A 26,416-nucleotide genomic window follows, 5' to 3' on the forward strand; every position below is an offset into this window, starting at 1 on the left:
TTGAAAGTTCACACGGCGGGCACAAAAAAATATAATAGTTAAATTTTATAAAAGCATTTATGTTTGTAGATGAAAATATATATTTACATATTATATATCAATACTATATAATATATTGAATATCACTGACGTAAAGTCACAATTACATAAAAGTTAAATTTATCTAACGATACGATAAGTACCTCAAGCGAAATAGGATTTATTCGAAAATATATTGAAAATTTAACAATTTGTAAGACCTGAATACTGATAATGAGTTAACGAGTGAACAACATTCAGTATATTGGTTCAAGTTTTTGTTAAATGCATGATATACATGGTAGAAATACTTGTTAAGAAAAAACGTCTCGCCTGGACTAAATTACCTTAGACAGCCAAAGGTATTTATTACGCGAAAGCGACATCATTCATTTTGGTTAAGCCGAGTGTAATTGAACTCCTGTAGTTGTTTTATTAAACGATTCCGTTTAATTTATTATACACTAGACTATGCTTCGAGCTTTTCGTCCCGTGGGTCTATATGCTGAACTGATGCTGCATAACCACGACCAGAGGCTAAGCAAGCTATAAATAGAATCCTGCTATAACGTGTAACTTGTCATATATTTAATTTAACATATGTTCTATTTATAAAATTTAACAATATTACTTAAAGCATGTAATAGTCTTTATGTGTGGATTGAGTTCTATCTAGGGATATAATTCGCATACGATATCATTGATTTGTATTATTTCGAACAGTCGCTTCTAATTCGCATCAAACGGTTTAATATTGGCAAATGTGAGTGATGTGGAGGTCGTAAAATTATAAAAAACGATTTGTAGTTGTTTGAAGAAGCTAAATATATGAAACAGCAACAGCTGAATGTAGAGAAGTTAAAAAAATCTCGTCGGAGATTTAAATTCTTACATTAGCATTTTTTTTTTTTCAATTCTTACGCATAATCGTTTTTTATTCACATTAAATTTCGCATTGGATTCCACTCGTTCGCACTTAAATTGTTATCAGTGTCAAATATAAATTATTCATTATATTCCAATTTGTATAAAAAACGATATAATAGTCTTTGTATCTTTGTCTACTCGTAAACACTTCGCTCGCACAATCTTGAGTGTCGTGATAAGTAATAGATCAGGCTAATACACTTGATTGGAGGAATTAAGTGGGAATATAATTTAGAACTGACTGAACCAGTCTTAGTTCCTGAGTCAGCTTCAATTTGTCCACCCACCGTAAGATACATTTTGCAATTGAGTAGATTGTTCGCTTATGTTAGTTTCCTTTTTAGAGACAAAGAACTCGTCTATAGCTCCGCTCAAACCAATATATTCTGTGACCATACTTGAAAATTATTGCAAATTATTGTGGTTTAGTATGATAACACTGTGTAGTATATATACCTAATTATAATTTTTTATGTAAATTATTTTTAGGAAGATATATAAAACTTAAATTGTACTTTACTGACATACTCTGTCATAAAAATGGTGGAAAAGAGTAATTTTTGAGTTTCCTGCCGGATCTTCTAGGTAGAATCTACTTTCCGAACCGGTTACATTTAATTCAACACTGTAATATGACGATTCACAAAAGTGCTTTTATGAGCCCACTTGAATAAGATTTTTTACATAAATGAACTTAGATGGATGTTACTTTTAAACTAAACCAAAAATCTATGAAAATTTAGATACTTGTTAAACTAAATTATTAAATTTTAACATGGGTGGTGGAAAAACATATTCTCGTATATAATAATAATAAAACATAACACGTGCAAAGTAAATAAAATATAAATAATTTTATGTTCTGCGCGTCACATTATCTAACCTGATCTTATCTGAAAAATATCTATAACTACATTTATTTGGTGCGCTACGAGTCATACCTTAAACGGGTCGATTGAATGCAGTTAAAAAATGAGTGGAATCCGCGAGTATAATCACAATTTCCTGCAATGCTCTCTCAGTGCGTATCTACATTGTGAAAGGAAGGGTTCTTCACAATTTTAAGTGCATGGCATATACTTATAGCTTATAGTTTTATCTGGATTTTGTTTATACATAAATTAACAATGTAAGTATTTAGTAACTTGTCAGTTACTTTAATGCAATTTAATTTTAATTAAAGTAGCAACATTGATATACCAATTTGTATAATACACATTTATGAATTTTAACACTAATGTAAGTTAAATAATTATGGAAAAATGGTTTAATTTGATTATACAAACTATTTATGTGATTTCATTTGTAGCGAATTTCGCTTTTTCTACACATTTGACGGATTGAGTCACATTCGCTTTGGTCACGAAATTACTTGAACTTTGACATCATAAACTACGAACTTTTTTGCTACTAACTAATATATATATATAAAAAAAAGTAATTTCTACGGACTATCTAATAGGGGAAGAAGAAATATTGCTATAATAATCACAAAAATATTAATAAAAATATATATGTATATAAACACGTAAGTACATACTAATATGCAACCTATTTATGCGTATAATAAGCCATGAATTGGTTTAGAACTATTACCAGGCTTATGTTTTATATAACTTTATATTAATTTTTTTTTTTTTGATATCGTCGTATGTAAACTGACCATTGATTCCATAGCAGGACAGTTATAATACCAAAGGTTCAATTGGTACTTATCAACACTATCTTTTGTATTTATAGTCTATAAGTATCATATTATTCTGATTTCTTGTTATCCAGTCAATTAATCTTTAACTTCATACGTTATCTTTAAAAAAAAACGCTATTAATATTATCGTTCCTTTATTTTCAATGATAAAATTAAAACATATTATCATAGATTTATACGTTTATTTGAAAAATATCGCTATCGAGAATCAGTATTAGGATGAAGTGAACGTGCCAGTGGACGTGTAACAATTAATTTCTTTCTAAGAATCGAAATACAAGAACAAATAAATGCAGTGCTTTTTGCGGTGGGTGCCTTTTTATTGACGAGAATGCAGACGAGCAAATGAGCTACGTAATGGTTTGTTGTCTGGTCATTTCTGACGATTAACTTTATCAACGTCAGAAGTAGATGTTACACATTTATTGTTAAAGCCCTGATAACCGCTGGAATTTGTCAATGCGTTCTCCGTAGTGCTAACAGCTATTATAAAACTGTGTATTTACTTTTCATTACAATGATAGATTATGTATAGCTATATATATATGAGATATTAAATGATTTTTACTAACAGCTTTATTGTGCACTACGAATAGTTCTTGAATAATATTTTTCTATTTAATGCAACACTAGTCCACATACTACTTTTATTAACTTCATTTTTATCTACAACGTTACCTTACCAAATGATTCAATTAGATTTTTTGTATCCTCGACCAATTATATTATGTCAGTTCCATAACAAAGTAGTTTATATATCTTTACCTATTATTCTATTGGAATAGGCTATAGATACTTCATTGTTGGAAGAATCTCTTCACTTTTTTAATGATTCCATCACAGTAAAAACATTCAATCTAAATACCAAATTGACTTTATATTTAGTAAGCAATCAACAACAAATTACTTTATGTAACTGAACATTTTAAATGTCATTCTTAATTTTGTTTTTGTCAATTTAAAATAGATAATTAAGCGAAATGGTATCCGTTTAAAGTTTCATTTACATCTTAGTATGACGTGATAATGTTTGAATACAATCTTATAATGAGTATCGAGACTACGGTACATTATTTTTTGTGATCCTTAGAATTAGAAAAAGTGATACAAAAAAGGGAACAAAATCTTCTGATGACAGCAGTACTAAGGAATAAATAAATTCGACGCTCAGCATCTAACAAGGCTCTTTAAAAACTATAAGAACGACATTTATATGTCATGTAAGATAAAATATCACAAATGTTCCAAAAAAAATTTCGTCAAGGAAAATATTTGCGACATGTTTAATAACTGTAATAGTAAATGGGCATAACCTGATAAGCACATACAGATAAATAAATAATACTAAAAATTACAATATATTAATATCAGTTTTTTTATATATAATTGTATTTACCATATATACATTTACTATATTTCTCTGTACGAGTATGAGCTTCATTTCTTTTGAGCTTATTATTATTAATTTATTATATACTTGTGTATTGTGTATACTAGTGTATTGTCGTTCGTAAGCGTATATTATTGTAAAGCGGCCAAAAACAGCGTTGAAATTCAAGAGCCCGATGTTATAGACTTTTATGTTGCCAACACAAGTTGAGTGTCTCTACTATTTGTGACTCCACTGTGTGTAGTTAAAGTATGTATTTAAGTATGCTCTATATGATTTCAATTATTATATATGTATTTTGCTATAATATTATCAATATTATTGGTCTGCTTGTTTGTATGTTACATGACACATTTAAAACCAAAGGAATATGATAGATTTTTTTATTTTATTTCCTCCTCATCTTAATTAGCAAACCTAAATATAAATTTAATATCAGCGTTAGACCCACTAAGTAGCTCTTGATACTATAAATATATTTTTATGGTAGAAATATATTCAAACTTAAAAACAAAATATATTGCTCAAAATTTACATGAAAATATTATACGGACATCCCTCAATATACGAAAAGTGGAATTCAGTAGTAGACGAAATCTCCACAGTCGTGGGGGTCGCTTATTGAGTAATTGATGTTCGTCACGACTCGCTCAATCAGCAACGACTCTCGATCTAAGAAATTAGTTTTTTTAATGAGAGCTTGAATTACTTTCAACGCTTTGTGTTGATTGAATGTGACAAGTGTACTTAACATTTTGAAATTATTCGACGATAAACTATAACTTTTCGACTTGTAGATATTATTTATGATCGTCCATGAAAACCCTTTTATATCTAGTAATAAAAAGTATCCTACTTGCTACACAGGATAAAAGCCAAGTATTACGCTGTAAAGTTTAATGAGAATCCATTCGATGATAATAATAATCCTGGCCAATTTTGGCGGCCGTTCTCCTGGGAGAATAGCCAACTGCAGGACGTTATAGTGATTAAAATATATACGTAAACTCAAGTGTCCTTCTACAGTTTTATAATAATTGAGACTGCAAATCCGACATTTGTCATCTCGGAAATTGAACCCAGGATCTGCTACCATAAAGCTAACCACTAAATAGACGCAATTTTTTTTAAAACTATTGTTTTCCGATCTCCTTATTGAATATTCTTTAGAAGACTACGATTTTATTGTATGAGCATACATCTTACATATTCTTAACGGTGTTTTATTGTTATTTATTAATAATGCTATTTTGAATTTGAGTTTGAAAGAATAAAGAGACGTGACGCATATCAGAAAGAACATTTTCCAAGCAACGAAATTATTCCTTTGAATTTATCTCTAACTATATGTCTGCTGCAGACTATCAGGTGGCGGAATGATAATTCAGTGCCACCCCCGACCGAGCGAAAGCACATGTATTAGGGAATAGCTCTCGATGGTCTCGGGAATCTGCAGCTGAAAGCTCTAGTACTTTATGGCTGTGGTCAAAGCGCCGTGATTTCTTTTTCGCTAACGACTCGGGATGTTCCCGACGTTCAAGTCAATTGAATTAATTTACCACGGCAATATAAGGAGAGAGTACAAACACATGAAGTTTACTTTTTTTTTGATAAATGCAAATGCTCGTATGTGTAGAATTGTAAGGATCGATTTTTCTAATTTAAAATTTAAATAGTATCTCGGTGGGACTTTGAAAGCAATAACAGTTCAAGTGGATCGTCAGATTTATTTTTGCGTTGCCACCCGCGGTTTTCACTTCGTCTAATTCAGCATTTACAGTAGGGTTAGTGCGGATAGAATCATAAAATGCTCTATAAAACTGCTCGTATGTCTATTCTTAAACGACCTACTTTATGAGCTCCTTTTCAAATTTGCTTCGATAGCCTTATTTGAAAAAAAAATAGAAAATTTAATAATAATTTCTAAACGTTACGAGACTTTTGACAGCTGAGACAAAATCAAGAGAAATTTTAGTCCGTTAATTTAGTTGTAGCCGTAATGGAATTTCATTCATTTCATTCATTTAAAAAAAAATTGCCCATGAGCACTCCGAAGGCACCCCAAGTCACGACACGGCCGGTCCTCCGCTCCAGGGAGAGTTAACCTCGTTACTTGCGGGCACGATGCGCCGACTAGATTTTGCAAGCAAGCAATGGCTCAGTAATTCATTACCCACAACCAACGCCGAGCGACTGATCATTTGTGCGCACTGCGCCCGCCGCACCACCACGTGATTACGAGCACACTCAATGGGAATAAATAGATTGCAATCTGCGCACCACAATCTCATTGAACACCGCTTTCCGTGCACATTACGACGTTTAAGTGCAGACTTTATAAATACAGATCACAGCTGCTGTATCATTTCTCAAAGATATAATGGTTATTGTAACATTGTTATTTAAGTACAAATATTTTTTACGGTTTTATATTTTTCTGCATTTCTTGTTTTTCGTTAATTGCTGTAAATTGTAAAAACACGAAAAAAAAAAGAATCCACGTCGCATACAAATGACAGTGTATCGATTTGCGGTGCAGCTCGCAATCAGTCGCATTGACACAGGCGCCGCGCGCTGCGGCGCCTCCACTGTCGCGACTACATTTTTCATCCCCCTGACATCCGCTCTGTTAGCGTCAGCGCACTCGTAATTTATGCCAATGTAACTCATGCGACGGATAGAAATAGTGCTCACGTTATTGCTGGTGAAGGGTTCTATCATCTATAGAATTGACTTTTTTAAATAAAATTTACTTGATTTGCATACCATTATATATAGTTTAACATATCCAACAATAGTACATATAGTAATAACATTATATTTCAAAAGACAAAAGACCGTTGAAAGACATATATTAAATTAAATTCCAATAGATTATATATTGGCTATAAAAGGCAAGGCGGCATAAGCACTTTCAAAAGTCATTGAATTTTACCCAAGAGTTTAAGTCTAGCACGCAGGTACTACTTAGTCCTGTCACGTCGATTACGTCAGCCCCTGAGTACCTACAATATTTGATAAACGCACGTACGATCGTAACTGAGATATTGGATGTTAATATAATAATAACACAATCAAATCCTCCTGACATATATAGAGGACTATTTTCTGCGATAACGCGAACGTGGACGGTAATTTCGTGAAATATTGCAAGTGTCGTGCATAATTGGTATGACGTGTTAGATTGAGTATAAATACACAACATATCATTCATCAGGATCATTTAAAAAAAATAAAAAATAGTAGATTAATATCAGTAAAAACAAAATAATGTAATGTTTTTAAACAGCTTGCATAAAATTAACATTCATAACAAATAGTGTACCAAAAGAATATTATAGTACAGTTTTCATGTTTTAATTATTATCATAATCATTTAATAACAAAACAAAGACAGACATATATCTATATATAAACGATGCTTTTCATTTTAACAAACTAACATTCAATATAATCTTAACGTGATCTTTTTTCTGAAATATAGCTAAACAATCTACAATCTCATTTGAACGATTAAATATGTTATATATTTAACGAAGGTAAATGAGAACCTCTTTATCAAACGTATCAAACTCAAATAGTATTTTACTCTTTTAAAATAGTTTATCCTCTTTTTATACTTTTACTAATTCCTTTATTTTTCAATGACGGCTGTCAACCCGCGACCGACGCCAAACAGTCGCCGCTCCATCTACTTCACTCAAGCGTACTAAAGACAATAGTGTCATTCTTATAAGTGTCAGATAAAGATATAGATGGCATCTGCGACATATTTATTGATACCTAATTTAAACTAAAGTCCACATTAAACCGTATAGACCTTTCAAATATAGAAGGAAAATATAACAGTCATTATTTTTTTATATATCAAAAAGTGAACTAAAACTGAAATATAACAATCGTTGCTTCAATTTCATTCAAAAATAATTTATTATATCAATTTATATACGTATAACAATAAATTATTTAGACTAAACATTTGGCAGAGCTCGATTATTTATGTATGTTTACAAATATAACAGATAATTTAGATCATGAAGATTCGAGTGAAATAAATCTTTAATACGAATAAAGACAATTAAATAATTTCCAAATTATATAGATATATTTGTTTTAGCTTTATTAATCAAAGTTTCTATATTTCTATATATGAGTATATTTCAAGAACGAATGTTTCAATTTATAGCTTCGAAGTCGTTAATAATTTTCCCTGTTTTATTGAACGGATATTGAAGACATTCGCAAAGTTCACTCTTTTTTTTTATTAACAATTAGCTTAAGCGTGTCTTAATAACATAAGGCAAACATAGACGAGCTAATATAAAAATATTTTTATATAGAAATAATATTACAATTACATTTTGTTGTGTATATATGTATGTATGAATATTTTCTATTTGAATTCTTTGCACACCTTCAAATGTTATCTCCTGCAAATCCGAAGTTTAACTGGAAGAGACTACTTCAGTATGAGCCCGCTCTTTGTAAAATTTAAATCAATCAATCCAACCAATTTTTGTGTATTTTTAAAGTACTTTATATAGATTAATGAGTAAATACATTTTAGTGTCATTTGAATTATCAAAAAGCTGACGTCGGAGTAGGTACTATTAAACGTGATTTCCTTAACATCTTCGCCTCGTCTAATTGAATTTTGAAGTAGTAATACATAATAACGATGACAAAGATCTGGTCGTATTTTACGTTATGAATTACAATGCTATTAGATTTGACTGTGATTAATTACTTATTCCATTCTGACATTGTATTAAGTTCAGCGAAATAAGCGGAGTCACGTTACAGGGGATATACGGAGAGGGTGAGCTTGATGGAGAAGGCGAATAATGGGTCGTGATAGTTTTAATAGCACTTAATGCAAGTTGAGGCCAAAGCTTTGCCGATAGATCTCATATGTATGCAATGATAAATGACTTATTCGATTAAATATAATGATACTTTACGAATTAGACGGTTTTTGAAATAGTACATAATCACCAATTAAATTATTTTTTATTGTATGATATTTTATTGTGTAGTATTGTAATATTAATATTCAATTAATTGCTAATCATTCAATTAAGCTGCAGCAGCTTAGCTAATTATGCATTGAGCTGAAATAAATTTAACAGCAAACAACGTTTCTGGAAACCCATCAAAGGTTATTGTTAATTATCTTTGACGATGCGTTCAATTATTGCATACTTGATTATTATTTCAAAAACCTCATTTTCTGATTTCATAATCCATCTCCACATTTACTTGAACATAATAACATGAAAACCCATTTATTAGAAGTTTGAATTTGTATTTCATTAACGCTTGTCAACATTCTATTAGTTTGTGAACTTTATAAGTAAATCTCTAAGAAACATTTAATGTTTTTCAATTTTAAAATAAATAGGTAAAGAATTATTTCTTAATCATAATAAATTATTTTTTAAATTTATTATAATGTTAGTGAAGTTAATTATAGTAAACCAATAACAGCTAACTGGGCACGTACTGTAACTCGCCAAATGATATTTAAGAATAAAATAATATTATACAGATATATTTCATATTTAATCTTCAATACGTTTCGAAATCGAATAAAATAACGCATGATAGCTGGCTTCATATAAAATTGTACTTATGTTGCATACCTGTTATTTAATAAATAACTGTCTATTTGATTGGCAATTACCGCATATTTTTATGCTCGAGTTATACTTTTAATAACTCGCGTCCGTATTTTACAGCATTAACCTGTCAATTACAAAACTTTCTATTGCGATATAACGATACAGCGGCGACGTTGAACAGAAAGCCGGCCGCATTATCACCGATATTCAAGTATCTACTATCTCATTATGAGATTGCATCAGTTTACACGCTTCACAACAAATTACATGGCACGGGGAGCTCCCGATTGATATAATATCCATCACGTTAACGCGGCTTATCCAAACAAATGCCTTTCTACGTTATATAGAACTGACTGTCTCGTTTTTCTAGTGGCTAGATTTAAAGCCGCTGATCCCGAGGATAAAAAATCATTGGGTTTTTCTATTGCAAAATTCTCAGTAACAACTCGGTGTCTGGAAGTTGGAAGTATGTGCGCTCCCGTGTTTTGAAAAGCAAGTAAAGCTCAACAGCATTGGACCAACGTCCTGCACCTGAACTCTTTCCGATTCTGTCTAATTTGACGTCCCATATAAGAGTGTAGGAATAGGGAGTGTACCTGTGTTTATGCACAAACTTGTGCACTATATGTCCTGCGTAGTCACTTAGTCTACCATGAGTTTAACCGCCGTGGCCGAAATCAATCAGGACGACATCAGAACTGACCACAAATTAAACGATATCTACTCTGCACTGAATTCGTTGGAGATAATTTGCTCAATTTCCTAAGTCTACTAAACGAAACGAATTGTTTCAAATGTACATTTTACGAGATTGCTTAAGCTACAGTTGTATTGAATTTCTTAATTTAAACGTTTTAAAGAGAAAATAAGGAAATAGATTATGCCTATCGAGGTTTCTGTGTTAATTAAAACCACGTCTAATGAATTGATTGCTCAAATTTGCATTAATAGTCTTCCATGCATGTTAAAGATCAAGACAAACAACAGTACTGGCTACGATCGTAAAATGGTTACAAAAGTCACTTTCATTAGTTATTGTTATTTTATGAACTTTAATAGCTTGTTTATTTAGTCGTACTAAACAAAACTGTATTTAAATTTATAACCTATAAATATGTGTTTGATACAATTACTTGTTTGATTGTATCAATATTCAATGCACAATTAATTTAACAGTCACATTATAAATTGTTTCTCTTTTCCTTTTTTTTATTAGTATTTTAATTTAAGTTTTTTTCTTCTTAATTAACAATATACATATATCTAGGTTAATATTGTTGTCTATAATATAGACAATTATACGTTTAAATATAAAACCGTGTTTAACAATACCTCATTAGGTCTTTATTTGAATAAATGTCAAAATAAAATTTTCATAATCGATTATAAATATAACTTTAGTGCGTCCTAAGCAAGAACTGCCAACAACTTGAACCTTTTACCCGAATATCGTAAAAAAAATATTATAGACCGCGTCAAATGCGAGGTCGTTAACTTTTTAACAAGCTTACTTAAACGGGGTTGTGGGATGTACGTCAATAAACTTTTATAATTCAAACATGTTTTTACTCTTCTATGACTTTAAAAACGATCTTTATTATACTTACATTCGTACTTACATGTACATACATATACATGTATAAATATCTTATAATAATTAACATAATATATCTTAAAAATGTTTTAGTAAATTCAATTATTGTGGTATCTAAAAATCTTTTTATATTTTGATTTTATGATGAATTTATGATGGATAATGCAACGAATAACTCAGTGTAAGCCAGCATTTCAGTTTTCGCTGAGCAATGTTATATTCGCAAACCGTAGCAGATTTCCTTTTATTAAATATTCTTATATGAAAAAATATGCGTTTGCTACATATTAACTCGCCCCAGTTTGTAAGAAATAACATAAAGCTATCTTTAGCAAAATTATATTAAGTATATTACAGAACAACAACGTAAAGCACTGACTACATATTAAAAAATACTGATTTAGCCCTGCAGATGCCTTAAAAATACGGTCTCGAATGTTATGAAAATTAAGAGACTTTTATTCCCATAATAATAATTTGTAATTTACATAACACTTATCATTTCAATGTGAAATACGAGTGTCCCGCCATATAACGTAGCAGACTGATTATCAACTCTTTCACAACGACTCAAACTAATACCGAGGTTCGTTGTACACAAACAACTCTATGTAAATTAAAAGGTAGCGTTGAAGCGGTTGAGTTCAACTCGTAACGGTTTTTTCTAAATGATGCAACGAACATTATACGGTTTAAAAAAATTCATTACTTAACATTCATAAAACTGATTATTATAATAGCCGAGCTGAGCTTTTTAAAAAACGCCACCGTATTTAATTATATATTTTTTTTATCTTCAGAAGTAGTTCAAAACTAAATACGTATAAAATGACTAGAATGCACTGGTTTTTTTTTAACAACGAAACGGATTAATAATAATTGTTTATCTTATGATTTTATAATTATATCTTGTGATGTAATCACCTTAAATATTTCACAAAAATAAATTTTAATATAATCTAGTTATTTGTGTAGCATCAACAATTCCTTAAGGGTATCATATTGATGAAACTTATTTTGTTTTCAATCGTATATGTTACGCTTATAATCAAATTTATTTCAAATGAGCTGCAAAAAATGGACTTCATCTTATAATGGAAGCTCCATTAAAAAGGTATAGTTCCCCAAGGGCCCCAGGTAAAAGTAAACTATTTTAATAGGGATATATTAATTCGTTATTAGAATACATTGATGTACCGAAAGCGATATCTGTTAAACTCCGTATATAGTTTTCAAGAGTGAAAATTGTTATCAATTTGATATCTCCCCACGAGGAAGTACCGCCGTAATCTCTAAGAGCAAATTGGCTGTTGACGATGCTGCTATTGTAATCGAATCGTGAACTTTTAGCCTTACCTTCTTGTTACATAACTTTCCAAGCAATCGTTTTAGTCATCTTCTAGTTGATCATGTTCAGGATCTGTCTGACGAATACCCATATAAATTGTACTTACTCGTCACCCTCTAGGCTCGCCTTCATAAACTTTAGGATTAGAGTACATTTCACGACGACATTTCTCCAATGGTGAGATTTGCTGAACGGTAACCAATAATAGCGATAGGTTTAATTCCGAAAAATCAGTTACGAGTATCTGCGTAATATCGTGCGACTCAGTACCGCTACCGGCTTTAGTTTTGTCTTTCTCATCACGATATTGTTGTCACAAATATTCTTATATTGGCTTCTAGTAAACGGAGTTTTCATTGCGTGGTAGGAGTGGCATCCAACTTCTGACACCAAATGATATTTAAATGGACGGAATTTTTGTAAGCAGTAAGTAAAAATCAAATTGATTTACAGCACGGAAAACATGGTTTATAGCACTGATATTTAGTCTTTTCTATATATATCTCTAAGTCATATAGATTTTCATTTTTTTTGCTTTCTTAATATACATTCACTATCGCTTCTAAATGTAAGCTGTTTTGACGTCATAAAGCTTGCTTTTTATATACAGCTATTTTGTTACGGAACATTTTCGTTATAAGCAAAAAGGAAAAACCAAATATAATAATAATGTTCCGCTAATTTGAGTTATATCATTACATTCGAGACACTTTATATAACTAAGCAGAAGAGACAAAACTGAACTTTGATACACTATCATTAAGTCCATATAAGGTTGTATTATTCCAAAGACATCGAACTATTAGAAAGGGTAGTGTAGATCGATTGTGTTTTTACTGCATGTTAAGATTAGTTGATCGTATTAGTATTGTATCGAATACAATAACTGATAAGCCGATATCGACTCGAGTAACTTTTTAATAATTTGATATTTAAAAAGTAAACAAAACAAACAATAATTTATTAATATTTAGCTTATTCTTTAATAATATGAGATTCTTAACTTATATATTTACGGTATAATAAAGCTTTATTTAATAAATTAAGAAAGTTAAAATAAATTATCATATGTATAGTTGAGTTTGTTGTTTCATTTATATATTACGAAACCGTTTTATTTCAAACCATGTTTTTAAACCCCAAATGTATGCGGGAATGTATAAGGCCTTGTTAATTATTATGGGCCCGGGTAATGCTTGTAATTTGTACCGTCACCCTTAACTAAGTAGCTGCGGTGATGTACCGTGCAAATTAGCAAATAATTCCTGTAATGAAAATGCAATGTTCTACTTAAATTTATAACCTTACCGCCATTAAGAGCGATGGTTACTTAAAATAGTACATTCCATCATCCACAGGTAGATCTGTAAATAAGATTTAATTCTAAATTATATATGTAAAATATAGCGTACGAAAACGAAAAACACTTAAGATAATTGTGTTATGAATTTTCGACGTTTATAATAAACCACTTCGATTTCGTACGTTCTCTAAATAGAACCTTTTTATATTTCAAGCGTAATTCGAAAAAAAAGGAATTCGTAAATGTAATTTTATTTTGTCGTTTTGTGTTATAATAAAATTATATGTGTTAGCTAAAAAAAATACGACTCATAAATTTTACGTTTATTTCAATAGGTAAACGAAATCAATAAAAACTTTTAAATAGTACTAGTTTTCACTCGAACCTTCCCTTGGGTATATATAATTGCCTATTACCACAAACTTATATATTTCATATATTCTATGCGGCGCCAAAATTATTGTTATAAATTACGAAGTTTATTCGACTCGATTTATGGAATATGCCTAAAATTACTGGTTGGCATTTATGTTGGCAGACATAAGTACCGTGTAATAAATGAGTCAAGCTAAATTTGGCATTACTAATTTTCCGTTTTTTTAATTAGCCTTGGTACATCTGTACAAGTTTTGCTGGCGTTCGCGACAAAATCTCAATTTTATCAAGATAAACAAATATTATTTTCAACAGCGTAAATTCGGATCTTATCAAGGAAGTCGTTATAGTATTATAACTTTGCCAGATTTTGACAAAGTAATATTCAAGGCCGACTCGTCCTTACATGAAGGCAAATTAGACGACAGACTAGGGCACCTAAATTGCAGATGTGGAATATGTTTTTACGTCAATATTTCTATTTTTTAATATCCTTCTTTTTAACAATTGTCGTTAAGCCTGTAGAGCACAGTTCACTTAAAAACCATGTAAAGGCTAAAAAAAACTCTCAGAAATAAATCAGGTGCACTTTTTTTATTTATTTTTAAGGAACTTGTAAGTGCAATTGGAATATTGAAACTCAAAAAAATTTATTATAAATATAATAATAACAGTAATATTTGAATGGATTCTTATTCAATTTCGTTTAAGTAAAATATTATTTTAAGAAATAATTATCGGCTTTACAATGAAAAAATGACATAAGTTAAATAAAAATCTTCGTAAAGCTAACTATAAACACGTTTACCTTAAAAACAACTATATTTCTTAAGTATTAGGTACTGCAGAAGTTGACCTAGCTACTAAAATTTCATAGTACTTAAATAATAGTATAATTTTGTGTAATAATATAGCATTATTAGCATTCCTATCGTTTCTAAATGAAGGTTGACGCTCGTTAAACACTCAATAACGCTGGCATTGACAGTCTTACAGTGGTACTTACGTACTTAAATACAATTCGAGCTATTTACATCCACAATACTCACTTAACATCTTAACATAATGTTTAGTGACAAAGAAGTTCTTTATTAAATATACCAATTTTTAGTATATTTATTTACAACAAAATTGTTTTATTGCATTCATTTTAAGGTTGTCAGACGCATCTAGAAATTTATTAATATAGGCATAATACGATATTAATTATGTTATACATTATGTAAGTACATATTGTCATTCACTAACGAGGGTAAAATAAACTTCATATTATTCTAGTCTTGTTATGAGGCTCGCGGGTACAGGAGCGGGCTTAAGCCAGTTTTTCTAGTATGGAATGCAGTTTAAAGCACCTGCCTTATAACTAGTGATTAACACTAGGAGTTATACATTAGTTAATGGTATAAGTGTAGGGTACAAAATAACATAAGTTCCCAATAACGTTTCTGTTATTAAGTTCTCAATGAAACAAATTTTATTTGTATAAAATATATTTTATCGATTCTTTCAAATTTACATAGAACGTGTCAATTATTATAGGAGTAAAAAAGTATAAATTTCGTGACAAGTTATGGAATAAAAAAAAATTGCTATATAGGATAGGAACAAATCACAAAAAATCTTAATCGAAAATAAAAAACTAATAATTCAGTTTTTTTTTCAAATATAATGTTATTGAACTTCATATCAATGTCGAAAAATAAAGTTCGCGAACTTGTAAAGAACGCACGATATGTTATTGCTAAACGCACCATGAATAAAAATCGCGTGTATTTTCATATTCAAAGAACTTCGCTTTTAATTCAAAGAACAGCCGACACGAAAAAAGTTCATAGAAATAAAAACAATCACTTCAGAACTAATATCACAGAGAAAACAATAATCGTTTTCTATTATTTATTTAATAGGATTTAGAAATAATTATCGATCATAATAATAATTTGAGCTGGTATGGCATTCGATAGAATTCGTAAGTGTGAGTTCAAATCCGATATGCATAGAGCTATCATGTTCTCGAAGGTGACGTAAAAATCGTGAGTGAATAAGACGCATCGCACTTGAGTACCGTGGTGAAATAAACTCCATAAAGTTCTCTTATACAAGAGAGATTTCCTTTGCCCAGCCGTAGAACATTCTCGAGCTGTTACTTCGTTTGCTACATCACCATAACAGAAGAGGAAACTTTAGCAGCGAAGTGGAAATTTTCGGGCTTAACCTTTTTTACTGTGTGTGTTTAATTTAATTTATTGGAAAATATTTCATTTTACATGGCCTTATCTTTGTTGATAATATTTGCATGAGCGAATTGCAAACGTTTAACTATTTTCATTTCTATGCAAATGTTCTAATAAATTACGCATTGTTCTGTTTCATAACGTGGATCGTTTTGATTAACAACACTAGCTCACACGAACGATATATGGATACCTTCATTCAGATAAACAATAGGCCTTTCTCTACGTTTTTTACAGTTCGGTTGGATACACAAGCCGTCGATAAAATAAACGCTAAAAAATCAACAAAATATTCGAGCGAAGGATTAATGGGACAAAAAATATACAACCGTGGAGAGATTTAAGCGTCGCACTATACTATACTATTGTTTTATTTCTTATTTTTTACCTACGTAACTTTTTTAATGGTTTTTAAAAGTAATTTTATTGGAAACAACAGTATATGCAGTTCCCTGCTGTAACAAAAACAAAACGTGGTGAAAAAGGAGTATTAATAATGTATTATGAAATATTATTAACATGTTTAAAAGTGTCGAGAATACATAACTCTTAAATTTCATCTTTTGACACGTTGAAGGTATATTGGTGCCTCTTCGACTGAAAATGGTAACTATTAATATGAAAATAGAGCTAAACAAATAAGGGCTAAAATAACTGAGTGGATAAAATATCTTAATAAGATTTTTTGTTTATTCATTTCGTATTCGGCTTAAGGAAACCATCGTAAGAAAATTAGCACTCGTCAGCTACATATTTATTAAATGGATAAGAAATTTATGAAATACATAGAAATCCATACTTTTTTACGAAATGAAATTAATATTAACTAAAAGCTTTTAGTCATGTTTATTGGTTTTGTATTTTATAGGAAGTCATAAAATAAAAGCTTTAAATTTATTGACAGGCAAAGTTAATATTTGCAGAAACTTAGTATAGAATTGAATACCTTGTCCGAGGAAGTATGTATGCCACTATTCCTATACATTGAGTCTGACCACCAACTTACTACACCAAATGGGGTTGTAACCTTTACTTCTCGTGTTTATGTAATTTGTCTCTAATTCAATTAAATTAATTTATACTAGATGAAAACCGGGCTTCGCTCGCGTGAAATAAATAGAACTAAACAAACACGGCTTATCATTAATATTTCATATCATTTTTATAAATGTTGTGATTATCAAACAGCCTTATTTTTTACTTAGGTGATGAAAACTAACAATAATCATTCTTTACAACAGAGCCGGACCGTAAGTTTAGGGGGCCCTGGGCTAACACTACTTAGGGGTCCACCTAAGACATATCTGAACGTAGACTTGAATTAAATTAATTGAATGGGTTTGATTAATTGCAGGACTCGCTGGACTGCAAACCATACGATCTGTTCAATTTAATTTATTTTTTACTTTGACTTGACTAAGCTGGGGCCCTCTTGATTCCACGGGGCCCTGGTCTGAAGCCCTAAAACCCATATGGTAGATTCGGCCCTGCTTTATACAGCTTTCTGAATGCACCCTTAAACGTCAAAATGGCCACCCGTTGAACTGTCATGTCATTGAATTTCATGAATTGAATATCAAAATATATTCATTATACAATAAATTAATTTTAAACGATATATAATTAAGGTTAGGTTTCAATCGGGTATATCGTATACCTGCACGAAATTATTAATATTTATTATATTATATTGTATATAATATATATCATGCTGAATGAGCTCCCGAACGTCAACGTCTAGTAGTCTATATATTATAAATAGAATGATTACTATTTACTTAGCAAAATTAGTATCATTTTTCTTACAAAAATAATTTATAAATCTATAAAAAATGGTTTTTAATGTAATCACCACTTTGTTTTCTATTCAATATCGAATATATACTAAAGTATTAAAAAAAAATAACAATTTAACACAATTATTTCGTAAAATAAAATGTTTTAATTAAAGGCCTTCAAACAACTCATTCCAATCTTCTCTGATTTGTGCCTGATATCCTTGGCTTCAGATGCAAATTACAATAATAGTCAAATTTGTTACGAACTTGAATCGTCTTCTAAGAAACCTAAATTTAAATATTGAATCCATTACGTTAATTCCACGGAATATTTTATTGTGTTCTGTCAATAAAATTTGTGATATCCATTGCGATATTGATTCCCTTAAGCTGATGTAATAAAACAACAACCTTTTTCGTAGCATCATACACGGCACACACATATACACAAGTACATATGGTAAAATTTACTTACAAAAAATATACATTACAAATATTATTCAACTTATGTACTCTTACAAAAAAATAATAACGTACGTAACGTAGGAACTGATTAATAAAATTTATATATTTTTTAATTCGTTTTCGAAGGTTAGATTAGCAAATGAGGTACGACTGGCATGATGCTTATAGGCAACGCGTGAAATATAAACCATATGATATATCGCAAATGCGCTTCTACTTACGAGATTTAAGATTTAATATTCCTTGTATATGTAGAAGGATGATTTGTTAATTCGATTTTTAAAATTTTTATCGAAAAATCTAGTGAAATTGCGAATACATGTATAATTTGATATAGGTGATATTGTTTGATTAGGTTTGTTTATCGACAATTTCATTAATTGGTAGTTCCGGCACTACGGTGTGCAGCACCTTTGCCTTGCGTAACGAAGCACACGTAAAGGAGCAGAAACATCATTTTAAAAAAACACTCTAACAGTAAGATTGAGAAAAGCTTTCACCATTGACTAATTATTCATTTCGAAAAAAAAAAAGTTATTCATCGTATGTATATATGTATATAATTACTCACCATTCAAACAGGGCCAAACCAATACGAAATATTACAACTTGGCAATACAATAATGGTGAGGGGGTGGTATGTACCCCGACGTTATTAGTCATTAAGCTAGTCCTTGTTACTTCCAATATGTCACCCTATAGGGCATTACGGTATATATGTATGTGTATACTCGTATACACACAATTAACTATAAAAATAAGAATTGGAATAAAGACGTTCTCTCCGCTCGTTCCCAGCCGTGAAAATATCCTGTGATAATACTCATACGTATTGCCGCACGCCTCGCACCTCTTTTTCCTCATACGTTCTATTATAAAACTTTTAATATCACGGAAATCGGCAATTCGAACATGAAAACTTGTGTCAGAAAAGTACAATAACAATACGTAAATGTCCCATTGCTGAGCAACGGTTTCATCGCTTAAATCTTTATGTTATTAGTACTTACTAAAATTTTACTAAAATTACTAAAATTTGTGATACTTGGACTAGAAAGAATAGAGACACCCATACAAGTTACTTTATTTTATATTTGTTTAAGTAGATAATTAGTAAAAATATACCTTTTTATATTGTTAAAATGTATAACCCTCATTTAGAGCTAACATATCATTTATGGAGGATGGACCCACCGCGTATAAAACAGGTCGGATCGTTCTATTAATAAACTGTTTAGAATCGGACTTTTATAGCTCTACTGTACGATAAGATATTTTTATAAGATTATTTGGTAATTATATTTAATTTAGGCAAAAACACACGTAACGTAACGGATACACAATAAAGGGACGTGGTAAGTGGTCGTCTCGGATCTGACGTCACCAACGCGAGAGTAGAGACATTCGGCAAGAGCTGATATTGCAAATGAGCTGACGACAGCCAGACTTGAGATGCTACATCTGTTGTTTTTATTTATGCTCACTTATTTATATCTATCATCCTAATTAAAAAAATTACTTGACGGGAAAACAAAAATCAGACACCAATCGAATATTGAAAAATAACTTTATTTTATTGCATACACTATTTAGTTAGTAAAAGTACTTTATTTAATCCGGTACAAACGACAGGGTATTGCTATTACTGATGAATGAAGGCCGTTGTAACCGTTAAAATAGAAAACAAATAAAACTAACAGCATTATTTTGAAAGTTATTCGCATTAGGTACACACCATTTAAGACGTGAAATTAAATGAAGCTGTTTGTAATTATGTCACGTTCAAAGACCCTCGTTTGAAGCTGTAATCATGTACGTATCGGTAATTACAAGCCGTATAACCAGGCAGTTATAAAAACATTATAACACACTAACAGAATCTACACATCGTCTGCTTTTTATAAACTGATTGCTTTATCTCTAACGAGATAATTTTCTATTTTACAAGTTTTTATTTAACTCACGTTAAATCTTGCAACTGAATTTTAAAAGAAATGTAACCAACTGATTATATTTGTCACATATTTTTTATTTGGTCATAACGTAATCTAAAACTGGAATGATTTTTACATAGATTATTTTTAATTAATTCATTTTTTGCATCAGTAACATTTTTAATTGATTAATGATGTAGATATTGCTTATACATACAATCAGCAAAAATTAAATAAGTCAATATTCAGATTGAATTGATTATCGATTATTTGCATAATATTATCTCGTTTTGTTATCATTTAAACACTTTTTTTAAATGTATCAATTGCACAATTTTTTTATTTTAAAATAGAAAGTAGTGTTGCCATACAGCTTTATTATAATTTAAAAATACTCAAACAAGTGACGCTTATACGTTACGCTTATTTAAAAATATGTATCTGTAAAGTATAATCAATTAAGTCCACAGTGAAGTCAAAATACTACTTTTAATACTAAATTATTATAATACTTATATACTTGTGTATATAAGTATTTATATTGAACACCGAAGTAACATTTTGATGAGATTAGTCGAGATACAATTGAACTGCAATTTTTAACAAGTTTTGCTGGTCTGTGATGTCTGTTTTTCTGACACCTCAGCTTATTCATGCGGTTTCAACCGCGTAGTTGTTTGTTTCTTTCAAAAAGTTAATTCGTCTTATATCAAAGGATGATATACTAAGCAAAGCTAAGCATAGTTTTGTTGATTAACTAATATCAAACCCAAAGTCAAATTATTAGTAACTGAAGATTAATTAATCAACAAGTCAAATTATTATCTTGTCAACACTAAAGTAAACATATTAATCTGAAGATATCAACATATGTACATCTACATATAATGGAACGCAAACTGATCTATACCAATATTATAAAGCTGAAGAGTTTGTTTGTTTGGTTGAACGAGCTAACCTCAGGAACTAGTTCCTGAGGTTAGCTCGTTATGGTCTAATTTGAAAAATTCTTACAGTGTTTTGATTGTCATTTGTCGAGGAATAAGCCGGCGCTACGACCAATAAGAGCGGAGTATTATCAACCAAAAAATTGCAAAATCAGTGGTCATATTCGTATTGACAGATTTCGATAATGAAAATAGATTTAAATAATGACTTATTTACGAAGTGATTTTAAGCAATACAGCCTTAATCCTCATCCAATTAAGTACCATAAATAGATTGTGCATTTAATATAGATAAATACGACCCTTTACAGCATATAATTTAAATGGATATTTTCGAAGATATTACACATTTAAAATGCAGGGACATAGCGGTTTGCTATGAACTTTTTATATAAAGACATTCTGTATTATATTTAGTATCAGCATTGCACCCTTGCGAAGGTGGGGCGGGTCGCTAGTATTTTATATATAGTTTAAGGAGATACCACAACTGCTTAACAAGATCAATAGACTTATTAGGCTATAATATCATTTTTAATGACTATCTTATTATTCGAGAATACTTTCAATATGATACAAGTATAGAAACGTTTGAAACAAATACTATACCAGAAATTGTAATATATTATGTTTATAATGCTTTAAACTAATTTTATACGTGATTTAAAAACTTTTAGTCTATTCGAATTTGGCACATGGAATAGTATATATTCTACAAGAAAAATTAGGCACGCAAAATAACTTTGTATTAAAAGAAAATATAAAAAAGTATTTTATTTATGATAAAACATTTCAGTCAACCCATTTTTTTTACTAATTAAATACACTACACGTATTTTGTTACATTTTCTTTTAGAATTTTGGACAATCATTTAAAATTATAGAACAATAAATAAATCACAAAATATTTTACGTAAGTACATTTTAAAATCCTATTTGAATATATTTTTATAACATTTCGAAACGAAGTGCCATTTATTTTCATTTGCAATTATCTACCTAAATATTTCGATTCCTTTTGTGACTTGTGTGACAAAATTGATTAATAACATTAAAAGTCTTATATTTTTCTTTTACTTATACGTAAATATATTTTTAAATAAACAATTTCAATGACGTAAAAGAGTAAATAATCTTTGAAACCCGACTTCGCTGAATTTAGTGTAGGTGTGCACTCAATGTGAAAATAATAAACATTAAACGAATAATATTATTTATTTGTATACGTTTAAAAATGTTTTATTTATAAATCTTGAGGAACATATAACTATTGTCTATTAATCTGTCATCCTTAAATTAGAATACTAGGTAAACATTATTATTGAATTTTGTTGAATTGTCTATGTTATTTTTATATAGCTTCCTCTTTACTGATTTTTACATCTGTAGTTTATAAGTACGTCACTAGATGTCATATTCATAATTTTAAAAAAATCTAATTGTATTCCAGTTGTAAAAAGTGCTGTTAAATAAAAAACATGGCAGGCAATTTTAATTATGTTTTATTTCACTAAAAGTAACAAATTTTATGTAACTATTTATAATAAACTTTATCAACTTCAAATCTAATAATAATACATTTAAACTACCTGATGGTGAGTGCACCGAATTGTACCCCCATGATTAATGCGCCAACTGGCATGTGCGTGGACATTCGTGGTTTGCTGCAGTCCCGATAATTATTATATCATCGTTCATGAATGCTGTCATATATAAAAAAGATTTTAGAAATATAGGCATGCGTAACTGATATTGATATGATTTTAATAAATTTTATGTGTTTTGACATATTATATATGTACATACATACTATATGAGTGCTTTATCTTTCTACATAGCAAAATTATTTTAACAGCAAAAGTAGCACTAAAATTTCACAAAAAAAATAGGAAGGCTGTTTTTCTTGTTAGAAATAGATATTAAAGCTAATTATAGCCACTGTTACATTCCACGTGGGGTTGGTGAACAATTTAAAATACGAGTGACATAATTTTATACGACGGTTTAGGTTTAGGTCATCTCACAAAATTCTTCTTCATCCCCGAACGCTGAATGAATCATAAACCCAAATGAAGGCACGAGAAAACACAGAAGTGCGTGTCCGAATATAAAACCGCCTATAAACTTCTCTCAAATCTATAAGCTTTGTTATGGCGGCTTATATTCTACTAGTTGTCGCTTGCAGCTTCGTCCGCGGTTTAGTGATTGGTCGACATTACGTATAAAAAAGTTCCTTGGTTTTCAAGCTTGCATCATACCGATGTCTTCAAATACGGCCAAAGCCGTGAATGCGCGACAGATAGACAGACAAACAATGTATGCGAATTTATAATATTAGTATAGATACTTAACCTAAACTAAGTTAAATCTATTTGAAAACATTTCATTATTCACAAATTAATGAAACCAACTCTTTTCAATTGCTTACTTTGCCATCTAGTAATAAATTCTTAAACTATTACACAAAAGATGAAACCCCTCGTCTGTAATGACGGCGTTCGTAGGTATTTTATATAACTATAATTCGAAATATATCGTAATACATAAATAATTTCATAGATGTCGCTGCTTGTAGCCTGCTCGTTGTAGTATAACTCATGATACATTTTATCATTACTAGATGGCGCTTAAGTCTTGCTGAATAATTTGGTTTTTAAGTTTTTTTATACTTGTAATACAACTTTGTTTGTCAGTTTGTTTAGATGAAATCTTTTAAGCTGAATTAGAAAAGCCACCTCCACTTTCGCCACGGATCGGAAATTATGCATTATATAATTCAGCTTTGACCTTGATTTGGCTCCAAATGAAGAAACTTCTCAAAGTTTAATAGTATAGACACGAAATTTTTTATAAGTACTTCATTAGGGTTAGGTCACGACGAACGAACTCCCGACTAACAGCTCAATTGTGATAGCCCATTCTAAGTGCTGCTACATACAAGGTTGGCTCCTGACAATTGCACAACTCCTCCTCAACAATTAACAAACACAAAATTACGTAGGCGCATTCAATTGTGACAGTCCTCTATTAGTGCTATCATGACGTAGCCACTGCATTTAGGATTATTTTGTAAAGGGAACTCCTCAACGGTCAACAGCCGCCAGGTGCCCGTTCTAGATATTGTCTGCAATGTACAGAAAATGTAGGGTAATGTATGTACTGTCGATGACGCCGTTTTCTATTTTGACTCTTCGATACTGACCAAGCCTATAATACTATAAGTAAGGTCAAGGTCTGCTTATTGAAATTGTTGTAAATAAACAGGCTAGCAACCAGGCAACAATGATGCATTAATTGAAGTGATTAGATTTAAATACATGTCTAGCGATATACTTAGAATATTGTGGCAAATATATATTCTCACAACATTTTTTTTATATAATACAAAGTTGTTTAATATAACAAATGGAGGAGTTTAATTGTTTAACTTCGGGGCTTAGATATTTTTCCTTTTTAGATCCTTTAAATAAACTATTGTTGTTTACTTATTTAGCACAAGTTGTCGCCTATGGCTTCGCTCGTAGCGTAAGTCGTCAGGTGTTACGCATAAAAAATAGCCTATTTCCTTCCTTGGAGTTCAAACTTGCTTCTTATCAAATTTAATCGAATTCTATTCAACTGTTTGGCCGAGAATGAGTAACAGATAGACAGCGGTCCTTTTTTATAATATCAGTATTGATGATGGAAATATTCGTATTATACATATCTTTAGTCGGTTTTTAAATAGTTTATACTACAACTGTTACCATGCTTTAAAACAGATATGTTTATCTATATATTATACATACATGTAAATACATAAAATTTGTTCCTCTTTTTTACCAAAAAGATGCGGGCGGAGATGTATGAAATTTAGCACTATTAAAGTTTGTGTGGAGGAGTGCAGAAACCTAATATTTTTATTGAATTAGAAATACATTAAAATATTAAAAAAACATTACACACACTACGAAATGTTTAGCACATACACGTCTATCTACATAATATTTAGTACTAGCCACCCGCCCCGGCTTCGCACGGGTGCAATGCTGATACTAAATATGCTACAGAATATCTTACAACGTTCACAATTTTTCAGTCATTAGACAATATATACAAACCGCTATGTGATATATCTCTGCGTTTTAAATCTGTAAAATCTTCGAAAATATTCATTTATATTACATGCTGTAAAGGACCATATTGATCTATATTAAATGTACAATGTATTTAAGGTTAATACTTAATTGGATAAGGATTAATACTGTATTGCTTCAAATAGCTTCGAAAATAAGCCAATATTTCTCGTAAAAAGTAATCGATGAAAAATAGTTATTGTGGGTTATCTCTAAGAGAGATTCCTCTTGAATGTTGTGTAATTTTAAAGATCTAAGCATACAACAAGTTACAAGGTATCGTTTAGTTGAGCCTTATTTTTCCTATCTTTCAAATCAAAGCGAATCAAATCTAATAATTTATTTGCAATGAATTAAGGTCGAATTTCGACCAATAGGCGACCACTAGATTTATAAAATACACATGGATAACAGATTTATGTTATCTTTACTAAAGGGAACGTCGAAGCGTACCTACATATATAAATTCACTAAGTATATAATAGGCAATTACATATTAAGTAAATACTGGAGACACGTTCTCGTAGTCAATACATATTTTTCACTATTACTATTTCCGAGCTAAACAATGCAAGAATATTAATTTGAAAATAGATCTTGAGGTTTGAACTTTGCCATTTCATAAAATAAATAACTTGAATAACTACTAGAATTGC

The 26,416-nt window shown here is 30.3% G+C and overlaps 1 protein-coding gene across 1 annotated transcript in view; it reads left to right on the top strand.

The window, feature by feature from the left end:
- The first annotated feature begins 2,895 nt into the window (after positions 1-2,895).
- Positions 2,896-26,416, top strand: part of LOC113398936 (major facilitator superfamily domain-containing protein 12-like) — a 35,010-nt gene continuing 11,489 nt past the window's right edge. Inside the window, exon 1 of the mRNA XM_026637887.2 lies at positions 2,896-2,960. Coding sequence (XP_026493672.1) covers positions 2,944-2,960 — 17 coding nt within the window. The 5' untranslated portion in view covers positions 2,896-2,943. The remainder of the gene's footprint in view (positions 2,961-26,416) is intronic.

The sequence above is a fragment of the Vanessa tameamea genome, chromosome 2 (genome assembly GCF_037043105.1).
Source record: "Vanessa tameamea isolate UH-Manoa-2023 chromosome 2, ilVanTame1 primary haplotype, whole genome shotgun sequence".
NCBI classification, from domain to species: Eukaryota; Metazoa; Arthropoda; class Insecta; order Lepidoptera; family Nymphalidae; genus Vanessa; species Vanessa tameamea.